At 50.4% G+C, this 10,130-nt stretch overlaps 1 protein-coding gene across 1 annotated transcript; it reads left to right on the forward strand.

Annotated features, from left to right (window-relative positions):
- The first annotated feature begins 7,420 nt into the window (after positions 1 to 7,420).
- On the forward strand, positions 7,421 to 10,128 carry SELENOM (selenoprotein M). The gene is made up of 5 exons (XM_045459002.1): positions 7,421 to 7,814; positions 9,017 to 9,052; positions 9,236 to 9,270; positions 9,623 to 9,701; positions 9,779 to 10,128. Exons 1-5 carry the CDS (start codon positions 7,695 to 7,697, stop codon positions 9,935 to 9,937), a joined length of 429 nt encoding a protein of 142 aa, XP_045314958.1. The 5' UTR covers positions 7,421 to 7,694; the 3' UTR covers positions 9,938 to 10,128.
- Positions 10,129 to 10,130: the final 2 nt, after the last annotated feature.

The following is a 10,130-nucleotide window of genomic DNA, read 5'->3' on the forward strand; positions in this document are numbered from 1 at the left end:
ATCAGCCGTTTCAACATGCTGAGAATTTAAAGACACAGGCACCCACTTCCCAGCCTAGAGGTGGCCTACCTTCTGGGAACCCTTCAGGCTGACTGCTGAGGCTGCAATGGCCATGGGGCAGGGTGGAGATTGTGCCCATTGGCCTGGTCTGGTTCCCAACTGGCAGCATGGAGGGGGCTGTCTGTCTGCCCCATCCTCCTGCCAGTAGGTCTGGTTGGCCCTTATTCAAGAGTAGGATATTGACACACCTGAGGATAAGGTAGAGACAGGTAGCTCAGAGGTCAGCACCCTTTTCAGGATGGCAGAAGCACCTGAATCCCTGACATGATCCCACAACCTTCTTGACTCCCTGCCAGCCCAGGGCTTGTCTTGGCCCCCACCTTTGCCCCATTTTCGGGCCTTGGTGCCCGCCCCAGCCTGGCTTGATCCTTTCCATCCCAGAGCCAGACACTCAGGCTCCAGCCACTGGAGTCCCCTCCCATTTCAGCCTCAGCACCACCCCCTGCTATCCTGCAAACACTTTGTCACCAGCCCAGGTTGCCTCCACAGGCCAGCCCCTCTCATCTTTCTTCTCAGGCACTCACTGGGTGTGGTTTGGGTGAGGGACTAGCTCAAGGTCACCTGGTGAGCTGGGGAGGTCTTGGGAGTTTCAGTGAGGAAAGGGAGTTTTCTCAGTGACCCAAGACCCGCAGGAACCAATTGGGGTATCTGGGGGTAGGGAACTAGGGTGGAGAAAGGCCCAGCAGTGGGGGAACAGACTGGCAGGTCAAATATAGGCTTAGGAAACTTTGAAGGCCAAGACCCAGCACGGGGTCTGGGGAAGTGTTTGCTGAATGAGCGGTTGACTCAATCACTGAGTGAGAAGAGTGAATGCGTGACAGGGCTCAGAGATGGCCAGGGAGGACGGTGGACCCTCTGCTTCTGCCTCTTTCCCTCTCTCACTTTTATCTGCTAAGCAGCCCCTGAAATCCTGATTCCTCTGGAATTGCTAGATTGTTCCAAGAGGAATGATCTCACTCAGTTTAGGAAGAAAAGGTGCAGCGTTTTGTACCCAGAGCTCTCTGTTGGTCAACAGTCACCTCTGTATCCCCATGGGACTACGTGGCCCCTGTGTGAAAGCCATGTGGGCAGATGCCTCATCCCCTTCTCCTGGATGGGCTTCCCACCTCTGCTTAACAGTCTCTGGGTCTAGTCTGTGTTTCCAGGCCAGCGTCTCTGTGAGGCTGGGATTTGCAGCAGCAGAGGCCCAGGTCACATTAGGGCCCTGGAGTAGAAAGGATCTGGGGGTGATGAAGGGTGGTGGAAGTGATGGTTACCGGGGAGGTGACTGTAGTGGTGGAGATAGTGATGTACATAATTATGATGTTGGAAGTGGAGGACTGACACGGATGATGGAGACTGTGGCGATGGTTCGTATAAATGGAGGTGGTGGAGGTGATAAGGGTTATAGATGTTGGCAATGGTTGAGGTAGTAGAATGAAGGGAGGGTGGTGATGGTGATGAGGGTGATAGTAATGGGTGAAGGAGAGGTAGGGGCAGGGAGACAGTGGGGGGTGTTATGTTGATGGAGGAGGAGATGGTGGTAGAGCTGAAAGTGAAGGTGGAGGGGGTGGTGAAGGAAGAGGTGAGAGTGGACATTGTGGTGGTGCTCAAGCCACTAAAGAGGGAAGGACAATTTGAACTTAACCCTGCCCAGTCCTCTGACTCCTATTGTACAGAAAAGAAAGCTGAGGCCCCCATGAGTACTAGCCTTGGATGTAATCCCGGAAGCGGGGTGGGGGCAGGGACTGGGATCTGTCATAGGGCTCAGCCATCCAGGGGTAGGACAGGGGCATCAATGTCCTTCGGAAGCTAGGCAAATATCATGCAAATGAGCAAGCAGAGCGTTCCTGCACACTGCAGGACAGCCCAGGATTTTCTATCATCTTCTCTCCCTGAAGTCAGATCCCATAGGGGATTTTGTTTCTGGCCCTGCCACTGACTTACCTGGGGAGGTCACTCCGGTTTCTGATTTGTGTAAGGGAGATAAAAATGATAGATACCACCTAAGATTGCTGTGAAGATACAAGACAACACATATGAAGTGTTTAGCATGGAGCCCGGCACAAGCAAGCTCTCAGTAAGGGCAGCTGCTCTGAAGTTATCATCACCAGTGCCATCATCGTCATCAATATCACCGTCATTATCTGCTCCAACCTGCCCATTTGGTTGATCTGAAACTGATCACTGGTGGCCCAGTGTTAGTTACATTCCTGGGGGGAAGGGAAAGGGGCTCTGAGACCCAGATGTGGCTTTGCCAGGGGAAGGAGGCGGGGGGGGGGGTGGACCCTGGGTGAGAAGGGAGCAGGGTGAGAGCTATATTTGAGCTCCTGGTGTGATGACTCAGGAGGTTGATAACAGGCTCTGGGGCTCCGGGCGGCAGGCTGGGGGCAGCTGCCAGGGAGAACCGCCCCCCTGGAGACGGCTGTCTCCAAAGGCCCCTCCTGGCTCCCTCCTTTCACTCTAGGGAGTCGGGGTGGCGGGTGTACTAAGGCAGAGGGTACATCTTGTCCAACCCCCTCTTGGAAACTCTTAGTGCTACACTTCAGGCTGTTTAGGTCAGGAATAGGAAAGGAGGGAGCTCATGACTGACAAATTATCTCACTTACTCTCCATAGTAACCCTGTGAGGTTGGTAATAAGATCCCCATTCGACAGAGGAAGAAACTGAGCTCTAGGGATTACACAGCCAGTAGGGGTCAAAGAGTAAGGTTCCCGGGGAGGGAGTGAATAATTCTCCCCGGTAGAAGTGACTGTTGAACTCCTTCATTGAAGGAGAGTCAGTATTGCCAAATTGGAAAAAGGAGAAGTGTCCTGGGAAGCAGAGGGAGGAGCAGGGACAAAAGAATGGAGTATGGAAGGTCTGGGCTATGAAAGCGTGCAAAATTTGGATATGTGCCCTCATAGTCCTTTGGCTCAGAGTAAATCCACCATAAGCAGGGAAGGCAGATTTTCTCTTTCCTATTCCTTTTCCTTGAGCCACCTCTCAAGGGCACCTGAGGATGGTAATGGTACAAAAGGGTGTGCCCTCCTTCCTTTTGCTCCCTGACCACCCTGACTGAGACCCACAGTAAGGGAAGTCACACTGTGGCCACTAGCTGATAAATCTCTGGAGATGTACAGTGTGCCATAGGGTATTATGGGAAAGTGGAAGAGGTAAGCATTAAGGAGGTCTTCCCTGAGAAGGAAGTATACAGGGCACAGAAGAACATTTCTCCTCCCTTCACTCCAAGGTTCCTTACTGGTACTGAGTGCCACATGTTATGTCATTGTCTCCTCATTCTCACCCTCTCGAGAGCACGGGTGTCATCCTCACCTCCCATTCTGCCCCACAGGCAATGGGTTCAAGGAGAAGGAGTGACTTTCCCAAGGTCACACAGCTGGAGCTGAGCTCAGGCATCCCTCCTCCCTCTCTTTAGCTCCCCCTCCTCCCAGACAGCCCAGCACCCGCTGTCAGCTGCTCTGAAGTGAGTGGCTATTTTTATTCTGGTGCGAGGGGATCTTGGGCAGCAGAGCCATGTAGGTTAGAAGGCTCTAGGACACTGGCTTCGGCAAGGAAGGGGAGGCTTACTGCAAGAATATAAACTTGCTTGGGGGCTGTTGTTTCCTGCAGGCTGACCTGCCCTGGGCTCCCATGTATCCAGAAATTGCTTTTCTGGAGTTCAGAACTGTGCATAGAGCCAGACTAAACCCTGGCCCTGATCTCAGATCCAATTTGAACCCTAATTTTGGTGTTAACTGAGCCCTGATCCCATGCCAAGACTAAGCCTATACCTTACCTTGACCAAAGTCTTAGATTGAACCGTGACTCTACACATGTACTAGACCCAATTGGGGCCCAAGGCTGATCCAACCCAGTTTGATCCCAGTTTGAGACCTTGTTTGATCCCAGTTTGAGACCCAGTTTGATCCCAGTTTGAGACCTTGATTCTAGACCCAGATTAAGCCTTGATCCTCGCCTAAGACTGAATTCTAACCCCAGTCCAGACTAACCCTTGATTTAAGACTGAGCCCCAACCCCAGGTCTAGACTGAGCTCTGAGTCTAGTCATTAACTAACCCCTGAACCTGGTGGCAGATTGAGCTATGGTCTCAGACACAGACTGAGCATGAAGCCAAATCATTGATTGAATCCTGACCTCAAAATGAGCTCTGACACCAGGTCACACAACTCTGCTGGCACACTAAGCCCTGGATTCAGACTGTGCATGGAATGTGGTCAAAGGCTGAGCCCTGAGTGTAGTCATAGACTGAGCCTTGATCCTGGTCACTGACTGAGGCCCAAGCCCAGTTATTGACTGAGCCCTGCCCTGACTCCAGTCCCAGATTCAGTTCTAAACTTGGCCTTAGGCTAAGGGCTGCCCCAGACCCTGAGTCTGACCCCATCAGAGACAAAACCCCAAACCCAGACCCATCTGAGGAAAGCTGCTAGCCTAGATTACAAAATGCCACTTAAGGGCATGGTTTACAAGCAGAGATCTGTTCTGGGAGATCCTGGGCCTCCCATGGGTACTGATGCCAGAATGTTCCCGGTACTGTTATGGCCAGTGTCTCTACCACTGGTTCTACTGGCTGGCTAGTCAACCCTCAGCAACCCAGGCTGTGGCCCTTCTAGGCCACAGCATCTAGGCTAATGCAATGAGAGTGGTTTGGTGGCATCTGTCCAGTGAACAACGTGGGCCCATGAGGCACTGAGGTTTGGCTCTGTCAGCAGAAAAGCCACAGGCTCCACGGGACCACTGGCTTCAGCCACTCTGAGGCTCTTGCTGAGGTATGGGGTAAGGTTGAGGGAACCCATGGCATTTGTCCCATTATTTTTGTAAACAATGTTTACTGTTTATATTTAGCTAATACATATTTATTATGGAAAATATGGGAAAAAATATAAAGGAGAAAAAATTCACCCTGTAATTTCATCTACCAAGAGATGACCATTTTGACTTCTTGGGGTGTTTCCTTCTAAATTCTGTTATTCGGTCTAGGCATATGTATCTTTATATGTGTATTTTATAAAATTGGTTGGCTACTCTGTTGATGCTACAGCATCCATTGGAGCCCATATCCTTGATAGGCTTCTGGAATGGGTCTCAACTGGTTAAGCCAATGAGCAATTTCCATTCCCCTAGCCATATGATTGGATCATGTATGGACTAGTGAGATATAAGGAGACTTTTGCTAAGGGCTATTGGGAAAGAAAGCTTGCTTTCTCTCCTGAGAAGTTTACCAAAAAATATCATCTTCCCTTAATTAGATATGAATAAAGAAGCCTGTGGTCCTGTTGGCAGCCATCTTGACACCATGCAGGTAACTGGCCTAATGACAAGCTGACACTATGGAAAGCAGAATGGAGAGAGATCAGGTCTTGGTGACTTTATCAACAGGATCAAAACTCACCTGAAGCCCTCCCTGCCATTAAATTTTTTTGTTATTTGAGCCAACAGATTTCATTTATTGTTTAAGTCAGTTTAACTTGGGGTTTCAATGACTTGCAGCCCAGAGCATCACAACTCCCAACTGATATTACTGTTTTATAGCTTGATTTTTTTAATACCATAACTATGAACATTCTCCATGTCATTCAACACTATGCTGCATCATTTAAAACAACTGCATGATTTTCTATCCTTTGGAGGTAGCATCACTTATTTAACTCATTCCTTGATGTGACATGCTTAGGTTGTGACTCCAGTTTTTCACTATTATAAACAGTGGTTTTGTGTTTTTTTAAATAATATATATTTTTAATATTTTAATTTTATTTTTAAGTAGGCTCCACAGCCAATGTGGGGCTCGAACTCATGACCCAAAGATCAAGAGTTGCATGCTCTACTGACTAAACCAGCTGGGTTCCCTTGCTTGTTTGTTTGTTTGTTTTTCATACATTAAGAGATTTATTGCAAAAAACTGGCTTATACAACTGTAGAGGTGGGTATGGCACACCTGAAATCTGTAGGACATGCCAGTAATCTAGAAACTTCTGGGCAGGAGGGGCTGCTGCAGTCCATGGGTGGAATTTTCTCGTCCTCAGGGAAACTCCAGTTTTGCTTTTTGTTCCATAAATCCATGCCTCAAAACGCGAAAGCCGGAAGGTACAGGGAATCCAGTGCCCAGCGACACTCAGCAGCTCCTCCCACAGACACCACTGCCCATGCCTTGGGCACCAGAATTTGAGCCAGAGCATGGACCCCGAAGTCCACAGCTGGGTAAACAATGTTTTGATAACCTAAAAATTGGTCCCTTCTCTGATGATTACTTTGGGCCAAATTCTGACAAGTGGAATGACTGGGTAGAAGAAATGCTTTTAGGGTTTTGGTTTGTTGAGTCAAATTGCCCCTCGGAAAACTTGGATGAATTCACATTTCCACAGCAGTAAATAGAGTGTTAGACATAGCTTATCATGTCAATAGTCTGGACAAAACTAATTATATTTACAGCCCCTAATGTATTTACAAAGAATGGGTATTAAATAACAACTCTAATCCTATTATTATTATATCTTTACAATCAATTCAATGAATGTGAAATAGCAGGGTATAAGCAAAGAAACCTGACTTCATCCATTAGGCTCAGTGTCTAGGGCCCATGACACTTTTAGAGGTTATGAATATGTTTTAATTTTCATTTCTTTTAAAATTAAAAGAAAAAAACCATATAATTAATCCAGTCAAGATTGTATTCATTTTTTTAAATCAAAGCAGTTGTAAAATGCAATATTTAATGGATATTTATTTATTTATTTATTTATTTATTTATTTTAATGGACGAAAAGGCCCAGGAAGGCAGAAATGCCTAAGGGTCTATGAAAGTCATCATGCAGCTTTGGCTTGATGTTGAGAAGGATTCTGATTCCCAGTCTAGATTTAACAAGAAAGAGCACGGTGATTAATTTGCTGTGTCTGCCTCAGGCTTAAAGATGGGAGGTGGTGTCCTTATCCAGTCATCTTTGGTTTGATGAGATGAGCACAGGGATGTTTCAGGTTCAAATCCCAGATCCACAACCTCATCGCTCTACTTTTCTAAGCCTGTCTCTCAACTTGCAAAACAGAGTGCACAGGACCTTTATGAGGTAAAAAATGAAATAATGAAAGCTAACAAACAATGTTCCCGGTACTGTTCTAAAGAGCTTTATGTGTATTAACACTTTTATCCTCCCAGCCCCTACAAAGTACGTAACATTGCACAGTCCGCCATCATGTGTACTCCAGGGGCTTGAAACCTAGATCAGAATTTCATCCAAAGCAATAAAAGACACAAACAAGAATTCCTCAAGCCTCAGTTTCCCCCATCTTCGAGTCGAGTGGTTGGCCCAGAAACTCCCTTGTCTGCATCCCTCCCGCGCCCCCTGCCGGCGTAAGGGAGCATTGTCTGGCCTCATCCTGCCGTAGCTTCTACGCTCTCGGCAGGCAGAGGGAGCGTGGACACTCTTGGGGCTGGAAAATTAGAGGCCTGAGGGCCAGAGGAGATTTCGGACCAGAGGAGACCCCGAACCTCGCTGGGAGAGAGCTAGAGGCCCCTGGGGAGGAGACCGACAGCTAGGGGCGTGGTCCCTAGCTGGGTGGGGCCTTGAGTGGGGGCGGGGCCAGCCGGTGGACCCAGACGTGGCGCAGGGGCCCGGCGGTTCGCCTCCTTCTTGCGGATCATCTTCGGCTCGGTTCCGATGCACCTCCCGCTTCCTCCACCGCCCCTGCTGCTGCTTCTTGCGGCTCTTGCGGCTGCCGTCACCACCTTCCGGCCCGACTGGAACCGCTTGCACGGCCTGGCCCGAGCCCGGGTAGAGGTAAGTGCGCTGGTCCCTAGCTCAGGGACCACTACCCACAACGCTGTGGCCTTTTAGCCTTGGAATCACCGCTCATTTTGACCCGACGACCCTCCCGACTCCCAAATTCCCCTCAGGGCCAGAACCATCCCTCCCCTCTCCCCAGCCTCAGGACGCCCCAGCACCCACCGTGGCAGCCCCCAGACATGCGATCTTGCGGCCTGGAAATACGAACTCCTCCCCAGTTTCCCATCCGGCCGGCCGGACAGCGGGTCCCCAGACACACTGGCCCTGTCCCCTAACTCTACTCCGGGCCTGTGACTCTTCTAAACTTGCCCTCTGGAGCCCAATTTTACATCCTCCCATTATTCCAGTTTTTACTGGAATTCCTCCCCCACCCCAGTTCCGGTTGTCTCTCCCTTGCCTGAGGGAAGGAAGACTCTGGGCGCTTGCCCCACCACGCAAAAGCCAACTGCATTACCAACACTTAACTCAGCAGTAGTCCCTCATCCTCCTCTGTGGGGAAATTACCCGCCAGAGCCCCTGTTTTGTGTGTGACTTGAATCATCACAGATCCTCTACAGGCCTTAGTTTACTGTCTGACAAAAGGAGGGGGAGGAGGAGGGAAGACTAGAATGGGTGTTCCTGGGGTCTGGACTCCTGCTGGGAGGTGGCACTCTCCCTCTGGGAGTGCTGGGGGAGAGCACCCACCCTCCCATGTTGGGGAAGCAACCGAATGGAGGGGCAGTTCTTCATGGGGTTAGATAGCGACCAGATGGCAGGTATCTCTAATGGGATCTCCCAGGGCAATTCTGAGCTGTTTACTTCTGGTCTGCCTTCACCCTGAGGCTTTAGGGGCCAAAGACCAGGCCCCGGTCTCTGCTGCCTGAAAGAAGTAGAGTAATCATTTCTTTTGGGCATTGATTGGGAGTGAGTCAACAGTCAGTAAGGTGTGCAGGCAACAGCCCCAAGGCTGGTAAGTGCCCTTTGGGTCTCTGGTCTTGCTCTTCTCTCTCCTGATGTTCATAAGCCTCAGTTTTCCCATCTTTACAGAGTTCCCCCTTTTGCCCATAAGGAACCTCCATCTCCATACCTTGGGAGCTGCTGTTCCAGGGGTAATCCATAGCCCCACCCAACTCTGGGAGGAGGGTAAAATGGTCTGGAGGGTGTGGTTGGGGCAGACATGAAGGACTTCTGACCTATCCCTTTTTGTCTCCCTCCAGACCTGTGGGGGATGACAGCTGAATCGCCTGAAGGAGGTAAGTTTGAAGGAAGGGGTCTCCAGCTCTGTCACCACTGAACTTGAGGGGAGGGTAACATCCCAAAGATTGGGTGGGGGAAGTTCCCTGGGATGGGAGTCAAGGGCGTGTGACCTTAGCAGGCTTCAGTTTCCTGTTGGTGTTTGAAGGTGGTTGGGGTCTGATGCTCTGGTTCTTCCCCAGGTGAAGGCCTTCGTCACCCAGGATATCCCTTTATAGTATCCTTTTTTCCGTTCTGGGGGAGGGAGAATGGGGAGGAGGATCTGGGAGAATCTCCTTCCACTTAACTTTACAGATAGGGATGACAAATGGTTTTCATCTGACAAGTGGAATTGATTGATAGTGACTGGCCAGAGAATTTCTAGGTGGTAGGCAAGAGAAATTGACTAGTGATGGTTGCCACTGACACAGAAAAAGAGGGCCCTTTGCTTCTTTGAACTCTAATTTCCTCACATGTAAATGTGGATCCCTACCCTACCTGGGCTAAAGAGGCAGCGCTATTCACTTTCTGTTCGTAGGTGGGAGACCCCACCTGCCTCAGGTCACCACAACCCACCTTAACAACTCCAGTCACAACATGGTAATGAAACATCTCCCAGGGGCAGACCCAGAGCTCGTCCTGCTGGGCCACCGCTACGAAGAACTGGAGGTGAGGCCTTGGAAGCCAGACGGGGGGCGGGGCTAAGGGCGGGGCGAGGTGCACTGACCTCCCTCTTCTACTTCAAGCGAATCCCACTCAGCGAAATGACCCGCGAGGAGATTAATGAGCTTGTGCAGGAGCTCGGCTTCTACCGCAAGGCGGCGCCTGACGAACCTGTTCCCCCAGAGTACCTGCGGGCGCCTGCCAGGCCCGACGAAGGCGCTCCGGCCCGCGCTGACCTTTAGGTCCGGGTATGCGGGCCCGCTCCCTCCCTCGCCTGAGCCCTGGGGACAGAATGAAGCGCTCAGCGTCCCGGGAACACCTCCCTCGCTGAGGGCCGACGCCCCGTCCCAGAGCCGGCAGAGATGGAGTTGGGGGTTCTTGCTAACCCCCCTTTCTTCCCTCCCCAGCTCAATTAAATCCTCTTCAGCCTTAACT

This window comes from Leopardus geoffroyi, chromosome D3, assembly GCF_018350155.1.
Source record: "Leopardus geoffroyi isolate Oge1 chromosome D3, O.geoffroyi_Oge1_pat1.0, whole genome shotgun sequence".
NCBI lineage: Eukaryota > Metazoa > Chordata > Mammalia > Carnivora > Felidae > Leopardus > Leopardus geoffroyi.